Source organism: Rattus norvegicus, chromosome X, assembly GCF_036323735.1.
Source record: "Rattus norvegicus strain BN/NHsdMcwi chromosome X, GRCr8, whole genome shotgun sequence".
Lineage (NCBI taxonomy): Eukaryota > Metazoa > Chordata > Mammalia > Rodentia > Muridae > Rattus > Rattus norvegicus.
In genome coordinates, this window is record NC_086039.1 from 38679356 (window position 1) to 38702605 (window position 23250).

General features: G+C 42.8%; 1 protein-coding gene across 17 annotated transcripts in view; it reads right to left on the reverse strand.

Moving 5' to 3' along the window:
• Positions 1–7174: 7174 nt before the first annotated feature.
• The window catches only part of Sh3kbp1 (SH3 domain-containing kinase-binding protein 1), a 345129-nt gene continuing 329053 nt past the window's right edge, over positions 7175–23250 (reverse strand). For 10 of the 17 annotated variants that reach the window (XM_006256931.3, XM_039100100.2, XM_039100101.2 and 7 more), the window contains 4 exons: positions 19049–19177; positions 14775–15043; positions 9572–9635; positions 7175–8235 (listed from right to left, as the gene is read on the reverse strand). In XM_006256931.3, the coding sequence (XP_006256993.1) occupies positions 8194–8235; positions 9572–9635; positions 14775–15043; positions 19049–19177 (504 nt within the window). In that variant the 3' untranslated portion in view covers positions 7175–8193. The remainder of the gene's footprint in view (positions 8236–9571; positions 9636–14774; positions 15044–19048; positions 19178–23250) is intronic. The other 7 variants (XM_039100102.2, XM_039100103.2, XM_039100104.2 and 4 more) reach the window with 1 other exon arrangement.

The following is a 23250-nucleotide window of genomic DNA, read 5'->3' on the forward strand; positions in this document are numbered from 1 at the left end:
CTTACAACTGGAGTTATACATGGTTGTTAGCTGCCCTGTGTGCAGTGGGAATCAAACTCAAGTCTTCTGATAGAGCAGCAAATGCTCTTAACCTCCGAGCTTTTCCTCCTGCCCTGCCTTTCAAATATCGATCCAGGCTCACATGCCTGGACTAAATCCTACTTGGTTGTGTTTTGTGGATATTTTTATATATGGCTGACATTTACTTGCCAACAGTTTGTCAAGAGATTCTGAATCTAGGTTCATGAGAAATATTGATCTGTAGTTTTAAATTTTTGTACTGCCTTTGCCTTGTTTGTGTATTAGGTAATGCTCATTTCATGAAGTGGCTTAGAAAGTTTTCAAATTTGATGTAAAAATTGATGTTTCTTCTGGATTTTGGTAGGGCTCTCCAGTGAGCCCATTTCAACGCAAACATTTCTTTTTCAGGGTCTTCTGATTTCAAGTTCAATTTTCTTACAAGACCTATTTGGGTTTCTTAATTTGTTCTGGTTGAAGTTACCAGTCTGTGGTTTTTCAAAGGTTAGTTTCAGTCTCTGTAAGACATTGAATTTCTAATAATGGAAGTTCCTGTCTTCCATCCTTGTAATGGTTCTGTAGTGATGTTGTCTTGCTCTTCATCTGTTCCTTTAGCCCTTATGTACTACCTTATCCTTATAAATATCCACGTCTACTGATGAAAACACCAAAGGTTACTTTTCATTTGTTTCCCTGTTTTGGTTTCTAGCCATTTCATTCTCACTGATAGGCTCCATCTCTGCTGAAACGACCTATCTTGCCCAATGCCTACTTATCACATGAGAATTGTATGGCGTTTTGTTTAGCTTCATTTCTCTTGAGATAGGATCTTATAAAGCTCAGGCTGGACTCAAACTCACCAAGTAGCTGAGGTTGGCCTTCACCTCTCAATTTATTGGATTATGGATGTGCCCAGCTTTTAAGGGTTTTCCCATTGAACTGTATCCTCAGCCTCCCACAGAGTTCTCAATGTAGTAACCATAGTAACCATAGTCACGAACATGACACTGATCATTGCTTTGTCTCTTCTCGCTGCTTTTCCTTACCTCGTAGCATGTCATGTAAGTTTTTGTCGAACGTTGGACAAGTCATATAAAGCAGCAGAGAATGAAATAAATAAATCTTTAGTATGGGATCCAGTGTTAATCCTGTCAGAAGATGGGCTTTGTGGATGGCTACTACTTGTTTTCCTATGGCAATGAGAAATCCTGTAGGCCTCATCCCCTCTTCTCTCTCTTTACCTGTGTGTTGGCTCTCTATCCTGATTTGGTTTTAGACAAGGTTTCTCACTGGCTCAATTAGCAAGACTCACTGGTCAGCAAGTTCCTTGGGATTCTCTAGCTCCCCAGCACTGGGATCATAGCACATACCATTATGCTGAGCTTTTTAGTGGATGCTAAGGATCTGCAATCATGTCCTTGTGCTCAAACAGTAAGCCTTTTACCCTAGGAACCATCACCTCAGCTCCTCTTTCATGACCTTTTATTTTTGCCCTTCTCTCAGCTTTGGATGTACCCTTTCTGCTATTCTCCAGGCAAAACTCTCTTGAGTTCTGCTGTCTTCCTGCAGGCTAGTGAGCATAGTACTAGTGAGCTGGTAGAGCACAGGGCTTGCTTCTCTAATATGTTCAGAGAACACAGTGGGTTCGTGTCTCAGGTGTCGAGCTTTCCCACTTGCTTTTGTCCTTTCTCCCAATAGATCCCTCCATCTTAGCATCAATAGTGTTCACTGGTGTTTCACTCTGTAAACCTGCAGCCCTTTAACCCTGAAGATTATATCATACTTTCACATAGAATGGCGGTGGCTAAGTGAGTTCTCTTTAGTTCGACTTCAGTAATATTTCATCAAAGTACTCACCCAGGGCCCTCCTCTACCTCTTGCTCCTTAAGGGAGCAGCAGGGTCAGACTGGATTTCTCAGTGGTTCCTGAGCCAGCACCATGTGGCTTCTGTGGCTTCTGCCAGTCCTCCTATGACTCCAGGTGAGGCTTCTGCAGAAAACTCCCTGAAGAGCTGAAAGCCCTCTCCCAGCTGCTGCCCTCAGGAGTGGCACACTGTCAGTCAAGCCATACTCAGACACCAGTGACTGGTCATATTTTCTAGCTTAGTTTTTTTCTACATAGTTCTAGGGCTAGTGGTTCTCAACCTAATGCTGCAACTTTTAATATAGTTCCTCATGTTGTGATGACTCTCAACCATAAAATTATTTCGTTGCCTACTTCACAACTGTAATTTTGCTGGTTACGAATTGTAATGTAAATATCTGATATGCAGGATATCTGATATGCGACACTGTGAAAGGGTCATTCGATACCCACCATCCCCCAGGTTAAGAACTTCTGTTCTAGAGCATCTGCAGCAAATGCTTGGCTCCTGTTCTGTGGACTTAGGAGCCTCTTGTTCTCACCATCATGGGGCCTAGGGCATCATAAGCACCAGCTACATGTTCAATAACAAACTGTCTCATCTTCTGCTAGAACTATAGACTCTTATATGGCTATTATAGTTTCTGAAAAAGTCATGGCCAAGGACTGTAAATTAAAACTATAGATTCAGAACCTTAATTTTGAGAGGCCAAAATAAAGGAAATTTCTAATTGAGGCTGCATTCAACTTTCTTTCTCTGCATATTTTTTTAATCTTCTACTTTGGGGAGAATATTACCTTCATAGTTAAAAAATAAAAAGCTATTTAAAAATCTCAAAGTTTGTGTTCTATGTTTGAACCTCCTGTACTAGTCATTGTCCTGACTCTCTAAGCCTTTTAAAAGATGGAAATTCAGTTGAAAGGCTCTTGCCAACAGCAAGTGAAGCACCACTGTTACCACAAAACTTACCCCTCTCATTTCTAACCTGTTTGGTCTAACCTCCAGACCCGATGCTCCCTGTGAGACATCTCACCCTCTAGCCACAGGCTTTTCCTCATGCCAGATTTACCTTCTCTGAGGAAATTACCCTGAGAACAAGCAAGAGCAATTTCAAAGTGCTCTCTGGGATCAAAGCAGGGAGAAGGGTGGACATTTCTCATACAAGTTGTTATCTTTAGACATTCAATGGCAGAACTAGCTGCATCTCCAGCCAATCCCTGCTTTCCTCAGACTGAGTCTAATTGTGAATCTAGGGGTAAAAATCCTGTTCCCTTTTTCTAAGGCATCCCTATTTTTTTCTTTGAGGGATAACCTATCAAATAATGTCATTTTCTTGTGACTTTTGTGTTTGGTTTCAAGATAGTTCATCAGCTAAATTGGCTTTAAAATTGGTAGACTCCTTAAAAGTTATTTTTTTTTTGGTGTTTGCCCATCAAACACCAAAACTTCTAACATACCTTTTTTTATTTTTTTTTGAAGAACTAGGTACAGTCTTTATAGGGGCAGCTAAGATGAAGATTCATTCAAGACTTCATGTCTGCAGAACTTAAACTTGTTTCCATTTGAACAGAATGACCCCATTGAAAGCAACATGTGCCCTGCTCTAAGTTATTCTGTATTGCATAAAACTGGTTTTTCAGGCCGTACCTTGCCCAGTGAGACTCCACTCTGAGGGTAGAAGATGACTGTGCACCTGGAGGGGATATTTAAACAGCACCATCTGTCTGGTATCACTCACATAGCAGAGACTGATAAATGACTTACTCCTGGGAGTGTAAAAGGTGCCACCCTTTAATTTATTGGGGATGAATTGAGACTGCAGGGGCACATGAACGTATTAAAATCATATCAGGGAAAGCAGGCTCATGAAATTATGAGAGGCACTAGACCATGAGGGAAATTAAGTCCATATAAAGAGGTAGCCATCTAGTACTCCAAAGGTGATAGGCTCCACCAACTTGTCATCTGACAGTCACATAGAGTATGTATCAAGGACCCACAGAGAGAACCCTCAACTCTGAGAGAACCCTCGACTGTCATAGGGGCTTCAGCTGGGCCCCAGTCCTTGCTGTTGACACAGCCTAACCCAGCTGCCATTTTCCTATCCTCTGTTTGCCCATCTGGACATGCTGAAGGTCCATCTGCCCAGTCCTTTGTCTGAACCTGTTCCTGCTCTTACACCTCTGTATCTGGACTCAACTGTGCCATTTTATTCTCAAACATGTGACCAGCAGTAGCCTTTTAAGAGAGACTTTATACCTCTGTGAGATTCCCTGCTTCTCAGGCCTTTCTTAACCCTTTACAATCCTTCTGTAACCTACATATCTAATTATATTGATGTCTATATGTAATGGGTGATCTGAGAGTTAATAATTAAGACTGGAATATAAGGACTTGTGTTCACCTAGGTCGGGATTATCAAGGAAAGTCAAAGTAGCTGGTAAACTGCTGTCACAGAAACCACTGTACCTTGTAACATTATTTGCTAAATTCTGGCACTGTGGAAAAACAGTGCTGGAAAAACCTCGCTCTCATAAAAAACTAGATAACAACCAAATTTAAAGTGGACAATGTTCTATGGTGTGGTTGAAATACTCCTCACTAGGCACAGTCGCTGACAACCCTGATTCAAGAGTACTTGGGAGGCAGAACTACTGCTGCAAGTTTGAGGGAGATCTTGTCTTAAAGAAAATAATAAATAATTATTAATTTTGCTGTGAATTCCAAATTGATGAGTGAACCTATACTGCCAGTGCTGTTAACAAGAATGGTCTGTCCCCATGGCCACTGCAATCAGATCAAGTAAAATACACGAATACAATCCTGTTTAGGGAACTGCACCTTCTCCATGGGTGGTCGTCCACTCCAGGAGCCACCCTAAATCCATGGCTTGAAAACAAAGCCTTGTGAGCCAGGGAGAGAACTGGGCATGGTAGGTAGGTAAGGCTCATCTCCTTAAGTGATTTGATCTTCCTTAACAGTCCTTATATGCCATTTATTTCTGGATAAGAAAAAGGTTTCTTTGCCTAGGTCCTGCCAAGCCTGTCACTCTGCCAAATCCTGAGCACCAACTTCCCCTCTGTCAGATGTGACAATCAGCCATGCTGAACACCCTGTCACTCATAAATGTGTTGTTTTGTTCCAGTTCTCATTTGTACAGAAGCAAAGGGAAATGCTTTCATCAAGCCCTCTTAGTGCAGAAACATCTTGACATTAGTTTGTACAAAAATAACTAAAGGACTAAAACCTAATGTGATGCAAAAAAAAAAAAAAAGACTGTGATGACCTCAGGTTATAATACAAGTCTTTATGGAAACCGGGGGTTATTTTTATACAAACCATGGCAACTATGGGCAATAAATTATACACCCTGCAGCTGATCATAAAGGAGCTGCTTGTGAAAGGAAATAAAACCACACCATTACTAACCACAGACACATGTGATGATAGATACAGGATGTTCTTATTGGAGAAAATGGATCCTGTACTTGAATGTGCCGTGAGGGCTGTGTACAAATAAAAATGGCTTTACACAGTTATTCCGATAATGATAATTTAATGGTTTTTACACTAAAAAAGAACTTATACCTAACTAGCATTTTATGCTTCGATAGGAATGTAAAATCGAATAATCTAAAAAATGGAATTCACGGGCACAGATTTTAATGGATTATTTACTTCCTGTCTTCTAAGGACATTTCTGTCAGAGTAATCGAATTGTGCAAAATAGAGAAAAGGTGTTTGTGTTCCAAGACATCATTGCTCTTGGACCATGACAACTTTGAACAAAAATATTTTCACAAAATTTCATTTTAATTCATCTTCTTTTACAAAGCACATTACATAAGATTTTTCTAAATACAACTTTAGAAAATGAAGCAAAAAAAAATTTCTCCATAGATTGCTGGCTGAGTCCATGCTGAATGCAAAGGAATTTTAAGTTTTAAAAAGCAGACAGGCTATTTCCAAGCTTTTCAAAATTCCTGATGGGTCCATTCGATCAAGAGTAAAGATGGTGGCTGTTTGGGCAGTGGTTCATTCAAGTTCTGAGATGTGCAATCTTCTTGCTGGGTTAGCCCAAGGGATAGTAATGAAGCTGGATATACCAGCTTATTTCTCTATAACCACTTTCTCTCTGTCTCTTTCTCTTTGTGTGTCTCAGGCTCTCCATTCATACATCTCCCTCTCCATCTCTCTAACCCTAATGGCTCTCTTAGGGGAGGATATCAGCTCTCTATGTTCCCTGTTACCAGCACCCACGAAGGATGCTCTAACCTCTCAATTGCCATTGTTAATGATCTCACTGTATAAACGTCCTATATCATCATTAGGGATTTTCTTGATAAAGAAATGAAAAATTAAGACAAGAATGCAATCCTCACGGTTGTAATAGGTGGTAGGACATGTCTGAAGGCTTCAAGTGGAATGCAGAAAGGCTTAAGCACAGTGATGGGGAACAGGAACACTTTACATTGCCCATAGAAACCTGGTGCTCCTGCTCCAAGCACAGTGAGACCATGGCTGCTGAAAAGGAAAATATCTTTATATATGGGAATGAAGAATATTTTCTTTCTACATTCCCTTCCTTTAATTGTGTCCCCACCCCTGAAGACTAGGGCATTAGGACTCTCTAAATCCTTCAAAGGAAGCAACAGCCTCGAGCACAAAGGACAAGTATGCAAGCGAGAAAAAGGCATGGGGATGGAGACAGGAAGAAAAAGGAAGAGACATTTATTCGTTATGTTTTCAGTGATGAATAATGGGAAGTTTTTGCATCATTCTTTTGGTGTCGTTGATTCTCATTCTTTGTGGTAGTGAAAATCTATTAATGTTTAGCAGTTTCACTATAAAATGCAGGAAATAGACAAAGCAGCAGTTTAGAAACACATCACACATATTTGGGGAATCATTAAGGGACCACCCCTCCATCTCTACCCCATCAACAATCTTGCAGGACAGAATGACCCCTCCCCCCCAATTTTCAGCTAAAGATGAGAAAACAGTTACATAGTCTAAGGCTGAACTGTTCATATACTATAAAGAGAAAGCAGACAAGCAAACAGCAGTTTCATTAGGAAAGAAAAAGCAATTCCATAAGTGCAGGAAAGATCCAATAGCTACATTTCCACAAGACCCTCCTCCCATTCTCCTAGATCTGAGGAGGGGATTACAAGTGAGCAAGGCAAACAACACTGTGAATACAATTTAAACAATAACACACACACACACACACACACACACACACACACACACACACACAACCCAGTGCACGAAATAATCCAATTCCCCCCGTTTTCACTTGCATTTTATTTTTATTTATTTTTGCTTTAATAATGCATATTCTGTTCACGCAATAGGTGTAAAAGGCAGGAAGCAGGGGTTTAACTTGGCTGATGATAAAACAATCAAGCTGGAATGACATTTCTAGTCTCGTGAACAACCTCAAAGCAGGAGAAACGGAAAAGTCACAGCTGGTACCAAAGAGCAGGCCAGACTTCTCAGCGGATTCCTCTTAGGACCTTTGGCTAGGGTGAGAGAAGCTGTGAAGACAGTGGCCTCTAGTGGACAGGGATAAAAGTGGCTGATTTTTATTTCTTTATTTGGAATCTTGGTAGCTGCATCACAAAAGCTCCAATCAAAAGGGTGGTAGAAAGAAGGCACAGATCATTGCAAATACCAGATTTTTTCTTTCTCTTTTTGTAAATATACCATCATATATAAGCTAAAATTTCTCTTAGAGTGGTGGGGGTCAGCTGGCAGGGAAAGGGAAGGATTGGACCTCAAATTGCATATGTGATAGACTCCTAAATGGGGAATACAAAGCCAGGCAGCATTTGCTCCATCTGCAGCAAGTGAGTGAGGCACTTGCTTCTGACTACGTTAGCACAAACACTAGGGGCATCTGTGACAAAACACGATTTAAAAAAAAAAAACCATAACATTATAAAGCCTATAAACGAATAATCCGAAATTACATTTTGTTAATGGAAAATATCATCAAAATAGTACTACTATGGACTAAACTGCCTGAGTTTTCATTTTGCCGGAGATCTCAAGGTAGAAAAGCCTTTAGCACGTTTGGCTCTAAATCACAACCACTGCCGGACCCAGGACAACACCATGGGAAAGAGTCTTCTCTTGGGTAGAATTGTGTTGTGCTAAGAAGACTTTTGTGCTGAATGTTCAAACAGGGACACGATGAATCAAACCTTTAATTTTTTTTTTTTTTGGCACAAGATGATTTTGATTGGGGCAGAATATCTGAGTCTTGCACTCGGGGTGAATAATGTGGCGTTTCAATGATCAAGTATTCATTTTGATTGGAGAGCTTTCTTTATGTCATTCACCTCCATCTATAGGGGGGGGGGGAGCAAACACAGACATCATGAAATGGCCGCATTTAGAGAAGCTGAAAGATCATATACCTTTACCAATGCAGAGAAGATGCGAGCTGACAATCGGAGCGATGAGACTGATAAAATGACATATCTGAATGACAATGAAGAATTGATAACAATGCCAAGACCAAAAGAAACCTAAAGACAGGCACACGGGTACAGTACCCTGACAAATGGTGTGCCTAGTTATTCCCAGGCTCCAAAGTTGTTTTTTCTTTAAATCAGAAACAGCAATGATTCTAGATTCCTGGTCAGAAGGCCGAATAGGCAATTATGACCATCTGAGGGTGATAGATAGAAGGCAGCTTTGGGTGACCCCAAAAGGTGTGTGTCCACAGTCCCACCAGGATGTTGAACCATTCCTATTCTCTTATAGCAGGTTCGGTCCAAACTGAATAGACAGTAAAAGTCAGTCTTCGGTCATTTGGAATGATCCCCTACAAGACCTCTGTCAGCGACTAGAGGTGGGGACAGAGCTCAGATGCCTTAGAAGGAGCAACAAGGCCACTGGGGATGAATACAATGTTGAAATGAAACACCAATGTGTGTCTCTGTGGTCCCTGGAGGAGAACTCGGCTGGCAAGAGTCTCCTGCATGCCGTGTCCTCTGGTACTTAAGATGGATGAGGCATCCTACGTCATCACCCTATAAACTAACTAGAGGGAATGCGTTACAGTGGGTGTTTCCAAGAAATAAAGCCCAACTAAGTGTGTTGATTCATCTCTTCCTTCCCTGAGACCATCTGGAAGGAACTCAGGTAAGAAGAGAATATAAAAATTCTGAAGATGTTCTTGTGGCAGCAATCATCGTTTTCTTTGTCTCCCCTTTTCTCGGGATCCCACTTGGTAGCTCAGGCTATGCAAATCACCCGATAGTCCAGGTTTGTCTGGATCCTGTGATCCTCCTTCCTCAACCTCCCCAGGGCTGGAATTAAAAAGCAGGAGCCCTGCCAAGGTTGGACCCCCAATGCAGGGGAATGTCGGAGGGGGGCGGTAGGGGGGTGAATGGGGGGAAACACCCTTATGGGGGAGGGGGGCTTATGGACAAGAAACTGAGAAAGGGAATAACATTTGAAATGTAAATAAAGAAATATATCTAATAAAAAAGAGCAAGAGAGAGAGAGAGAGAGAGAGAGAGAGAGAGAGAGAGAGAGAGAGAAGAAAATGACATGGAAATGTAGCAGGGAAAAATAAAACAAAATAAAAAGCAGGAGCCACCATGCCCAACAGCAACCATTTCTTTGCCTCCATTCCCAACGTATAGCCTCATGGACGAGTGCTGAGGGACCTACCTGCAATCGGAGCCGGATCTTTTTCTCTTCATCCAATTCTGACAGTAACTGCTTAATCTCACGTCTGAAAAGCAAATGCCAATGGAATCAAATCAGAGCCCAGAGTTTCCCAATGAGAGATAAGAAAGTCTAGTATGAATATGAAATCCATCTGTCCTTTTTTCCAAAGAAAGTATGGACTAAACATAATTTCCTCTCTCTCTCTCTCTCTCTCTCTCTCTCTCTCTCTCTCTCTCTCTCTCTCTCTCTCTCTCCCTCCTTCCCCCCTCCCTCCCTCTCTCCCTCCCTCCTTCCCATTCTCCTTCTTCTGCATGCAGTGATTGGCGGAGGGGAGTAGCATACATTCTACATTGTGTGACGGTCAGAGAACAAGTTTAGGAGAGCTGGCTCTCTTTCCACCTTTATGTGGGTTCCTGGGATTGAACTCAGGTCACCTCTGGTTTACACTGTTGGGTGGTGTGCTGGTTAATTAAGTTTTTGTCACCTTGATACAAGCTAGAATTATCTGCAAAGAACTTCAGTTAAGGAAATGCCTTCATCAGATTGGCCTGTAGGCAAAGTCTGTGGACTGTTTTTGATTAATGATTGATGCGGAAGGGCCCAGCACACTGCGCATGCGTGGTGCTCCCTCTGTCAGGTGGGTCCCTTGTTATATAACAGGCTGAGCAAGTCAAGTGGAGCAAGCCAGTAAGCAACAATCCATGCTTTCTGCCTCAGTTCCTGATTCCAAGTCCCTGCTTTGGTTTCTCTTGATGATAGATAGTCTGTAACCTATAACCCAAGCAAACTTTTCTTCCTAAGTTAGATTTTTGTCATGGTTTTTATTACAGCAAGAGAAAGCTACCTAGGTGGCTAGCACCTTTACCCACCTGAATCACCTCACACCCAAACACACTTTCTTTGCACTATCACTTCTTAAGATTTCTTTTGGACAGAAAAGTTTGCCATTCTATGGGAAGGAGTTGCCAAAATATGTAGCCTTCATATGTCAGCTCTGGAAATGACCTTAGTGTGATCGCCTAGGAGGAGATAGGGAAACCAAGGCACAGGGTAGTGGTCTGATTCCCCCAATAACTAGACTAAAAGCATCCAAGCTCATCTTTCCTCTAACTTCTTTTTTATAACAGGATCACTGGGTGCTTATAGAATAATTTTCATTGTAGACATTTTTTTTTGTATTTTTTTCACGTTCACGTGTATGTGCAAGTCCTTGTGCGTACAATTTCATGTAGAGGCCATAGGTTGAGGATATCAAGTGTCATTCTCAATTTCTTTCTACATAATTGTTTGAGATAGGTTCTCTCACTGAACCTGATGCTGGCTAATTCAGGTAGACTGACTGGCCAGTGAAGGCCTGAGATCCTCATTTCTTCCTCCACTGTGCTGGGATTGCAGATGCTCTATATGTGGATGCTTGAGATTTGAACTCAGGTCTTCATGTTGGTGTAGTAAGCACTTCCTTACTAAGCCATCTCCCTACACCCATTTTTACCACTCTATATATACTGTATATATACTTCATATACAGAACTTAACTTAAAAACAGGTCACTGGTATGTTTTCAGTAATTCCCACAAAATCTTACCTTAACATAAACTAACTGGACCATAAACACATGAATTAACAATATAAAAATGAAGTCTGAAAGAAGACAAACAGGACCTACAGCCTGATGCATTTTCCAACTTGAAATAATAAAGTTGAATGAAGCTACTTATTCTGAAAAACTGGGACTGTTTTTTGAACTGGTCTGAGATCTGTATTCCTTTTATTTGGAGGTACTAGATGAGAGCATTTGTGAAACGAAACAACAACAAAAAGAAAAAAGCCTTCAGAAACAGCATGGTGAATACGTAACTAGCAACTGCACACTAGTTCAAGTCCAGATGAATCCAGTGATGGTCCCCTATACGTGAGACTGTCCTAGCACTGTTGTTGACACTCTGGCTATCTGATATAAACTAGTGATGATTCTTTAGTATAGTCATTTAAGCTCACATTACACATTCAGATCTGTATGGCTACCACTTAGGGATTAGGAAAGCCACGAACAATGAGGTCCTTAAACCAAAATTCAAACCCCAGGAAAACTTGGCAGGCATGGCCTTAAGTGGGCCATGGTCTAGGAAGAGGAAGTCAGTTGGGGAAGATGGTGTAAAGAAAGTCATTATGTCTTGAGCTAATGAATAAGGGCATCTGTCTACAAGAGTGAAAAGGGAGATGGGGCAGTTGGGAAGAAATTCAAGGCAGAGCAGGGAGGTGAGCCTGCATCTGAAAGCAAGCACATTTGAGGAGGGTATTTGGGACAGACATGAACTGAATGCTACAGGGAAAGTGACATCATGGGAGAAGGTGTAAGACTGGAGAGAACTCACTAACCTTGAGCAGCAGGATGGACAGGCTAAGGAAGGCTATGAGAAACAAGGATTTGAAGAGGATGATTAAAATCCTGAGTTACTGATTAAATACGATGTTGGCTGGGGAAGGAGTGTTGTGGCCAATTACAGGCTTTAAGGCATAGCTGCCTGTGGACTCAGAGACAAGGTTAGGCTATCAGTGTTGTGGGTAGCTTCCAGCCTGCCCCTTCCCTCCTGCATGGATTATAAAGTTCCAAAGACTTGCATTCAGGCAAGTCAGGTCCTAATATGGTCCTGTCCAGAAGGCTGGATGTCATGGACTCATGGAGTCACTGTCTCGACAAATGACACATGTTCAACTGGATATAGATGTCTTTTGGGTGCCCAAACCTAGAGCCATACCAGAACCAGGAACTTTAAGGAGTTTGGGGAACCTGTGTGGCCTAAGGAAACACTTCCCAATGTCATCTCACCAGTTCTGCATATTTATGTGTTGAATCTCTTCCAGTCAGGAAGTGATTGGGAGAAGCCTAATTTTACCCATTGTCTAGCCTGAGCGGAACAGAACCTGCTTAGACCTACATTGTTCAAAGTTAGTTCCTTGGAACCGCTTTCCTAGAACACATTGAAGAGTTCTGTGGTTACATACATTTGTAAAACTGCATATGCCATCTTCTCTATCTTCTCAATGTGAGGGGAAGACTTCAAAAAATACTTCAGAGAACAAAGTAACTTTGTTTAGCCCAATTGTTCCCCAATGTCTGACCACAAAATACATCAGGGCCTTCCATCCTTGGAAGAGAGGCAAATATCAGTCAATGCCAGCCCCAGAACTCCTCCCCTAGGCTGCAGGATTTTAGCCACAGCTCTCACCATCACCCCTATGCACCTTCTGAACCAAGGTGGCCAGGTGCCAGGGAGACGAAGACCCACCAGGCTGTTCAGTTGCTTATGAGGCTGCCTGCAATTCCCTCTGCCAAAGTTCCCTGCTCTGGTCATTCTAGGTCATTTTTTTTTAAATGCTCATGAAATGTTTCCCTGAGAATATCTCAAGATTCTTTCCAGAAAGAGCTCTCAATTCATAGTCTCTGACCTTCAGTTTCCTTAAGCGCTGCCTACCGCTAATCCCTCCACCAGCTTTCTCACAGGAACCAGCATCCTAGGCAACCCTGCAGTAGGATATTTTATTTTTGTTCACAGGCTTTTCTTCTCATTCAAGTGCTCCCTGAGGATAAGAGATGTGAAAGTATGTATGCAGGCATGCATGAGGAAAGGCCCCTGAGTCTCATGATGAGGACATCTTCCTGACAGTAAAATCTTGGGTTTAAAGATTCCCTACATCTTCTTCATATGTTACAGCCTCTTGATGCAAGTCAGTTGTTTTATCTATCATCTAAATTAAGAAGCTATATTTTCCCCTACCACTAGAGGAAAAAATTAGTGATATAGATGGTGCTGAGAGGTGGCTCACAAGTTAAGAGTGTGTATTACTCTGCCAGAGGGTGTGAGTTCCAATTCCAGCAGCCATGTTGAATAGCTCACAGCCACTTCTAACTCTAGTCCTAGGGGATCGGACACCTCTAGTCTCTTTGTGGTCCCTACACGCAAGTACACAAAGCCTCCTCCCCAAAATACACACATAATTGAAAGCAAATTCAAAAGAATCTGTATATGAATTGGTATTGTTTGGCTGTTTAATGTTCCCAGAGAGTTCACAGCTTAAAGGCCTGGCCTCCAGCTACTGTGGTGCTACTGGGAGGATGTGGACTTTTAGGAACCTAGTAGAAGACACTTAGATTATTAGGTGTATAAGGAATATGTGATGCCTATCCCTTGCTGTCACCTTTGTGCCTCCTAGATTACTTCCTCCTTAACCTGTTCCTTGCCATGATAAGCTGCTTAAGCCTAAAAACTCCGTTCTCATGAACTGAAACCATGACCCACATACCCACTCCCTTTTCAATTTTGCCTTTATTTTGTATGTATAAGCATTTGAATGCATGTATAGCATATACATGACTGGTGCTCACATAGGCCAGAAGAGGACATTAGATTTCTTGAAAGTGGAGTTACACATACTTGTGAGCTGCTGGGTGGGTGCTGGGAAATGAACCCCTGGTCTCCTGGAAGAGAAGCAAGTGTTCATAACCTCTGAGCTCTGAGCCTTCCCTTATTAAAAGTTGATTTTTCTCAAAATGCTGCCACAGTGAGGAAAAGCTGGCGAGATGGCTAAGCAGGTAAAGGTGCTTGTAGCTAGGCCTGATGACCTGAGTTCAATCTGAGACCTCATATTGCGAGAGGACAGAATCAATGCCTAAAAGCTACCCCTCTGTCCTCTGTTCACTACACACACACACACACACACACACACACACACACACACACACACACACGCTAAATGTAATCGGAAGTTTTTAAGAAGCTGATTGACATAGAAATAATATACATTCTATGGATTTTTATTTTCTTTTTAGCAGTCTGCCGAGTTTGTCCCTGCAACCGACTTATCGCTGTATATCCTGTGGTCTTTGGTACACAGTAGGCTGAACACACACACACACACACACACACACACACACACACACACACACACACAAGCACACACATGTCCCTGGCTTGGGTGGCGCAGATGCCTTGTTGTTATCAGACATGTGTGAAAAGGGAAGGTGGAGAGGCTTCAGAGCCAGGGATCTGTGCAGTCCATACCTACTTCTAGCACTTCTGCCATTATGGATCAGACCCAGCCCACCCTTTGGGCAGAGTGAGATCCAATCTTTCAGAACTAGGCCATGGTTACTCAATGGAGAGCCACCTGGAATCAAGTGTGAAGTGTCCCTGGCACTCACTTCTGCTGGTCCTTCATGGTCTCGATGATGGTTCTCAGCTCACGGACTTGCATCTTGAGCTCCTCGATGGCAGCCTGGCTGCTCACTGCAGACTCCGTCTTTGCTTTTCCTTCTGCGCTGAACAGAGATGGAGAACTGGCTCGTTGTCCAGCTGTTCCCAAAGAGGATGACATGGGAGAGGAAGCCACTGAAGAGAGAGAGGCTGGCCCACTGCTGGCAGCTGCCATGGTCCCTGGCTTGGGTGGCAGGGAAGCCTTGTTATCAGACACCTGTGAAAAGGGAAGGTGGAGAGGCTTCAGAGCCAGGGATCTGTGCAGGGATTGCCTCCCTGTCCTGGTATGTCAAATACCCAACCCCTCCACACACTCAAATCATTTCTTCCCTCGTTCACAAGCCATCTATGGCCAACTTGGTCCAAACAGACCACTGCCCACCTGTATATATTTTAAATTTCATCTTTCTAGACAAGCTAGTCCCAGACTGGTTTCATATACACAGAGATGCGAAACTACGTGCATCCACAAGCCCTAAAGTAAGCAAGATATTTTCATGGTACTTAGGATCTTAGAACTCACTGGAGGCACTGGCAGACAGACAAGCGATACACTGCAGCACAGGAAGAAGACTGCACAAGAGGGTGGAAGCACAGAGAAGCCCAGAAACACATCTAAGCATCCATATTCTAGGACGGAAGAAGCAAGCAGCCAATGGTCCCCTCTTCTCAGAGGGAAGAGACTATAGGAGAAAAGAAACTGGAGGAGGGAGGAGGTGTGGAGGGCCTAGACAATGGCCTAGAGACCAGGAAGCAAAGCACAGTGGGACTCATGGCTCAGGTAAAAGGAGGAGGAGAAAGTAAGGCCGGCAGTGAGGAGAGAAGAGGCTGGTTCAAATGGCTGCACACCTTGCTCATGGTTGCTGTGGGGGTTAGAAAGGCCTGAGAGTAGGCAAGCCTGGAGCTAGACAGAACTTCTGAGACTGACACAGTGCAAACCAGAAACAGGTGGCAACCTAGAATGAAGAGTAGTTTGAGAGATGTGGGTAGGGCAGGTCCCTCTAACAAAGGCCGTTAGGTATCACTCCTGGTACTGGAGTGGGTACGGGGTAAGGTCAATGGTGTCCCTGCCCTCATAGGTCACACTACCTACTGTCAGGGACATGACAGCCTGGACAGACTGGAGAGGGAGAGGGAGAGAGAGGTGGGGAAGGGACAGAGACAGAGACAGAGAGAGACAGAGAAACAGAGAGAGAAACACGGATCATAGGAGGGGAGGGAAGAAACAGGCAAAGGAGGTACCTTTCATTCTTCAATGGGCCCAGATAATCATTTTGGTTTTGAATTTTAGGAACCTGAGGGATAGCTGAGAGGGTACCAAGTAGGCAGGGCAACTAACTAATATACTAAGATTGGCTAAAGGAAATGGAGGTCACAGTGTGGGTAGGAGAGATGAGAAGATGCCCAGGGTGGGAACTGAAGAATTCTAAATCAATGAGGCAAGTAGAGAAGGGAGAGAGCTCTTGACAATTGGGAAGAAGTAGTGAGAGAGGGAATGAAGAAAGACCAGTGGGAGAGCTGAGCTGATGGAAATCCCCAGAGGTGGGGGGAAAAGGCTAGACAAGTGTGTCAACAGGATTGAATGAAAAATGGAACCCATTTGGTAGTACAACTATGGAGACGGTGACCCAAAGGTGAGAGGCCAGTTGATGAATGGGCACTGAGAGAAGTGGCTGACAAGCTTAAGATTCTTTCCACAGGTGTGGCTGAGCCTGGGAGATGGAGGAGCCAGTGTGCAAATGCATGTAGCAGCTTCATGAGGAGATAGAATGGAGAGAAGGTTTTGTTTGCCTTCATAGATGAGACCCTGAGCTGCATGAGATGTTAGGGGAGATGGACAGGCTGAAGCTGCAGAGGTGTTCCAAGGAAGACAGGAACAAAGGGGCTTGGAATCAGTCTTGGGTGAGAGGAAGTACAGTGCATGCCAGGAGAGGAAACACTAGCCAGGGAAAATGAGTGGATAGGTGGGTGTAGAGGAGGCAAAGTAGTGGGATAGGACTTTGGGAGCAGAGGAGATGTAGTGAAGCTTGGCCCAGCAACCACGGGATTTCCTTCAGCAGCAGGCGCTCAGCCGGCCATCCCAGGGAAAGCGCCAAGAAGGGGTTCAGCTGGCACGGCAGCAAGGAGGTAGAGTCTAGATTCAGGCTGTGCTAGAGGCAGAGACTGGGCAGAGCGTGCCAAAAGCAGATGGGCCATCTTTCCTAGTCTCTCTGTTAGCCTTTTCTCTGCCAAGTTACCATTGAGGAAAAGCACTCTCTGTTGCCAGGGAGAACACTCTGCCAGCCAGCCAGCCAGCCGGGGCTTTGTTGTTAGTAAGAGTTATAGTACGGGGATGGGAGTGGGGTAGGGTGGAGTGGGTGGGGGAAGGGAGAACTGACATTTACAGAGCTGTGAATGCACCATGAACATCAGCTTACAAAGTAAACTGATCAGCTGGCACACACATTGTACCAAGGGGGAAACTGAGGCCTATAGAGCAAACACCCAGAGTCTCAGAACTAATCACCAGCAGGACTGACATTTATTTCCCCCTTTACCACTTGGATCCTCAATTCAGCACTGTGACTGTGGCTGATGGAGCTCAAAGATCTGTGATCCTCTCTTGTTTTCATTGATGGTTATATTATATACTCTGGGACTCATGCCTTCTTCTGTTTCCCTTTCTCTCTTACCTCTCACAGGCCACCAATGCCTATAACAGTAGCTTCAAGATACTTCTTAGATCAATAGTTCTCTTGCCATTTTCTGTCTGATGGGCTCTCAGACTGGCCCACTGCAGGTAACAAGTATGCTTTTAGTCCCTCACATAGTCTAGGTCACCACACTCCTTGATCAAATTAGTTCAAGTGGAATTTCCTGAAGGAGTGAAATACACAACCTGAACCACTCCAGGGAACTGAAATAGGCTAATGGAATAGAGCCGTACAGAGCAGAAACTTGAAAAGCCACTATCCACCAGTAGGTGTCACTGTAGAGACACGTTTCTGATGCCAAACAGAAAACTGAAGTTATGCCTATGGTCATCAGAAAACTAAACAATAAAACTGGCCCGAATCCAATTTCAGTATAGAGAGTCCTTTGAAAAGGAAGACTGTCTTGGCTTTGAAGATAATTAAAATTGATCTGTTTTATAGGATCATGTTCTGCTTACTGTATCGGATTTTTAAGAAAATCTGTAATGCAAACACTCAAATCTATGATGAGAAAAATCCCATCCAATCTTTGATTTCTTTGTGCTGATGACTGCTTCAAATGACTGCCATTTTGTGCTTCTAGACATTAAAATGTTGCTAATGTTCCAAGAAAACAATCCGACTTGACAGTTCCCTTAGTAGAAGACAGAATTTTAAAGTCGTCATTTATTTCTAGGAAGATCTAAGTGCTTATAGGATGCTTCCTCTTTAAAGCTGCAGTAGCTAAACAATGCTCGTTTTGTGGTGGGACTCGCCCCCCAGCGTCTTGCACACGTGAGGGAGGAAACTGTTCTTCCACTGAGACACACTGTGCCTGCCACCCGCTTCTCTCCCTTGGTCTTTGTGTCTCTGCCCTCTAATCCCTGTGTGTATGTGTCTCTCTGCATCTCTTTCTTTCTTGAGATGGAGAATATTCATTCACTATGTCATCCAGGCTCGAAATCCTCAAATCAGGTGATTCCTCCTACCCCAACCTTCCAAGCAGGCGGGACTGTGGGTGCTTGCTACCACAACATTGTTTTCTTTGCTCCTCAGAAAAAAAGTAACTTAAATCAGTTTTACCATTCCCTGGTAAAACTAAAATGCTTTAGACTATAAATTTACTCTAGAGCATGAATCCAACTTAACTTTTCCTTAAGAGATAATATAAGTATAAAATAAAAAACATACAATTTTTGGCCAATTTTGAATAGAAAAGACAAGGCCGATGAGCAGAGAACACAGCATAAAATGTAGTCTGTATAGATACACCACAGATTTTTAAGTTGATCAGATGACAAGGGCTGTTTTTTCTTTACAAATGTGACTGGATGAAGAATGCTGGCTAGAAGAGACACTGAAAACGAAACAACTGTGTGCACAACTCAGAGACTCTGCAACATGTCTGATTCTGATGACAGCAGTCACTGTCACTAAAGAATGACAAACATCCATACCCATTGTCTGTTTATCTATCTTGCTTGGTTTCTAACCCATTGTTAGTCCACCCATGGAAGGGTAGGGACACTTCGCCTTGGCTGGTCACTCACTTGGGATATGGTAACAGTTCTGGAAGTCTTCTTTGACACGTCTATTCCTCTGTGCGCAAGCGAAATGTGTTCCTCTTTATCTTCTTCGGGACTTGGGGAGTCAAAGATATCAGGGCTTGAAAGGGAAGACTGGATAAAGCCAAAAGAAAATGCCTTCGTCAGAATCATACCTTCGCTGACACAGCCTTGTTTATGTGATGCTGTTAGCTTCTCAAAGCACTCATCACTTCTATTTGATCTGTCTCTATAACCCTGAGAGGCAGAAAGTATGCTGTTATCTTCTCACAACAGACAACCATATGGCTACCTAGCAGCAGGACTTGGACCAAGCCACAAGAAGCTAAACTAGGAGCTGCCCCTGATGTCCATCAATCACTATAACCATGTAACCATCTGTTGTATAGCTTTTCCTAGTCTCTCTATTCTCCAGACATTTGTTACTGTGTGCCTTCCACAGAGCTGATAATGCAGCCTCAGTGATGACGTGCCCTAAGTGCTCTCAACTCCTTTGGGGCTAGCAGTGTGGTAGGAAATAACCCATGGCCAATAGGAAACTGCCTGATATCCTCCTCTCCTTCACCCCCTCTGTATCCTTCCTATTCCTTGACTCTAGGTTACAGGTCTGGTACATACTGAAGTGCCTCCTTGAAGGATACATCAGAGAGGTGGCCATTTCTGGAGGCAGGGGACCAAGAATCAAAGCATAGCCCTGCCCACTGGCATAAGTTCACCTCTCCTCTGGAATTTGCTACTAATCTCTGTTCCCATCATTATCAACAGTAAAAATCCATTCTGGTGTGTATTTGCTAAGGTCTATTTATTTACAGAAAGGCAATACACTATTGGATAAAATATGGTTCAACACCCTTGCCCTTTCTGCCTCAGTGGGAAATCACTGTAAAGACCCAAAAGGTGAATGAATGGGGAGCGACTCATCAGAATTCTCTTGGTCACAAATAATTCCTTTGCTATGTCTCAAGTAGAATAAAACAAATCTAACCAAGAGTCCCTGTTGCAAGGATTCTTTTAAAATGAAAAGTCTTCTAGAAATACAATAAAGCAAGCTCAAATTCAGCTTTGCTTTCTACCCTGGGGTAGATAGATAAATTGTTCTTTTTAGAATTACCATTTGAAAATGAAAAATTATGCTCACAAATATTTTTTCTTCCTTTTACTCTGTTTACTAAGACAGAAACTTAAAAGGGGGAGAGGGATTGTCAAGTCAAAGTATTGCTTCAAGAGGTCTTATTTGTTTAATCTTCACTTAATCTGAAAATCCAATTACCAAAAATATGGCCTCCAATACCAAGCATTCTTATTAATCCAGGATCACATACTCAACCACTATGCCATAACAGATTCTTTCAAGATGCAAAAAGTTTCCTTCTTTACGAGCCATGTTGCATGAGCTTGCTCTTTAGGGTTTATAAACATAACAATCTTCAATTAGAAAGAAAGCACCCAGGCCAGAGAACCATAACTAGTGTTTCTTCAATTAGTCCCCCACTAGCCTTTGAGGAATATGTTCTTATCCAACTAATCCCATTTGTTATGAAAACTCCACAGGTGCTACTTTTAAGAGTGAACAAGAAATTCTGGGTGTACATCCAAATGGGGATGGATAAGGATGAGAGACAAAAAAAAAATCTGTTCACTAAACATCATTAAAGCACCAAGGTATTCTGTTTTACGTTCAAATAAAACCACTCTCCACAAGATGTCAGGCGTTAAGTCACCAAAATAAGCTTCTTGAAGGCTTCTCATTACCACGTGCATCCTTGGCACCTAGCACAGTGCCTGTCTCCAGGAAATAGATGTCCATGAACATACGTTGACCAAGAAAATAAACAACTGTGTAGCTTAAAAGTAGGGTGAAGATGAGCTACCATTATTTGGTCTCCAAAATAATACACAAATCTCTCAACACAGATATATGAATCAAAGGGGGATAATCTGAACCACTCGATATTTAATGCTCGAAAGACACAAGGCCCCTTATACCTTAAAAGATTTATGAAAACTAGGAAGGAAAACAAAAATGATGAAGAATTTATAGAGAAGACACAAGTGGTAGCATTGAATAGTGGGAATGCACACACCAAGAAGCAAGTGGATAGGTTGGATGTATATGTGAATGTTGGGGTGGGTAGAGTGAACACAGGAGAAATAAAAGGCAAGTTGCCAAAGAATTCTAAAAGAATTTAAGGAAGCCACTTCTTCAAGTCTTTGTCTCAAAAAAAATGTATCAATACAAAGTTAGGTATGGTTCGCACAAGGAAGAAAAACGGGATAATTCAAGTCATGCTTCCAGACTCAGGAGAGAAGAGCTCAAAGGAAGTGGCATCCCTCTTCCGCCATGATGAAAGCACAGGTGAGATTAGTGATGACGTGAAAAGGAAGCAATCTGAGAAATCTGCAAACGGTTAAATCCCTTGCTATATCTGGAGGGAGATTATAAGGCCTTAGAACTGCAAAGGATGAGGCAATGAGACAGACAGACTGATAGATGATCAGGAGACAGATGAACAACACATACACTCTGCTTGTGGAAGAGAATCAGCCTTATGGAGGGGAAGTTTGCAACTCAGGGCAAGGGTGAAACAATTCACTTCCCAGTGGCCCATAATCAGAAACTTAAATGTAACAAACATTAAGCTTTGTTGTTTTTTCTGCACACATTCATGTCAGTATGGCTTATAACAAAGGCTTGGAATCATCATCAAAACCCAATAATAGTACAATCACTAGATAAGCTCTCATATGCTCACACTGTAGAACAGTAGATAGTCATTGAATATGTCGAGAATTGGTAATGACTGGGGAGAATGGCGTACAGCTATTCCAAAGCAATGTGTATTACATGATCCCATTTTTGAACAAAAAAAAAATCAAAGTTTTGAAGAAGTGAAGGATAGACAGTAAGAGGTTACAACAGTCCTTTGTTCTTGTAGCAGTACTACAGAAAATTTACTTTCTCCCTTCTGTATCACTTTGCTCGAGTTTGGTACAACAGATATAGCAGGTTTGTAATAAAAAGTTATTTAAAACTACCCAAATAAAAGCAACCATCTGTGGGTTATCACTGAGTGTTCTCAGTGATCTCTCCTATAAACCGTGTATTTTTTTTTATTAACTTGAGTGTTTCTTATATACATTTCGAGTGTTATTCCCTTTCCCGGTTTCCGGGCAAACATCCCCCTCCCCCCTCCCCTTCCTTATGGGTGTTCCCCTCCCCATCCGCCCCCCCTTGTCGCCCTCCCCCCAAACAATCTAGTTCACTGGGGGTTCAGTCTTAGCAGGACCCAGGGCTTCCCCTTCCACTGGTGCTCTTCCTAGGATATTCATTGCTACCTATGAGGTCAGAGTCCAGGGTCAGTCCATGTATAGTCTTTAGGTAGTGGCTTAGTCCCTGGAAGCTCTGGTTGCTTTGCATTGTTGTACATATGGGGTCTCGAGCCCCTTCAAGCTCTTCCAGTTCTTTCTCTGATTCCTTCAACGGGGGTCCTATTCTCAGTTCGGTGGTTTGCTGCTGGCATTCGCCTCTGTATTTGCTGTATTCTGGCTGTCTCTCAGGAGCGATCTACATCCGGCTCCTGTCGGCCTGCACTTCTTTGCTTCATCCATCTTGTCTAATTGGATGGCTGTATATGTATGGGCCACATGTGGGGCAGGCTCTGAATGGGTGTTCCTTCTGTGTCTGTTTTAATATTTGCCTCTTTATTCCCTGCCAAGGGTATTCTTGTTCCCCTTTTAAAGAAGGAGTGAAGCATTCACATTTTGATCATCTGTCTTGAGTTTCATTTGTTCTGTGCATCTAGGGTAATTCAAGCATTTGGCCTAATAGCCACTTATCAATGAGTGCATACCATGTGTGTTTTTCTGTGATTGGGTTAGCTCACTCAGGATGATATTTTCCAGTTCCCTCCATTTGCCTACGAATTTCATAAAGTCATTGTTTTTGATAGCTGAATTATACTCCATTGTGTAGATGTACCACATTTTCTGTATCCATTCCTCTGTTGAAGGGCATCTGGGTTCTTTCCAGCTTCTGGCTATTATAAATAAGGCTGCGATGAACATAGTGGAGCATGTGACTTTTTTATATGTTGGGGCATCTTTTGGGTATATGCCCAAGAGAGGTATAGCTGGATCCTCAGGCAGTTCAATGTCCAATTTTCTGAGGAACCTCCAGACTGATTTCC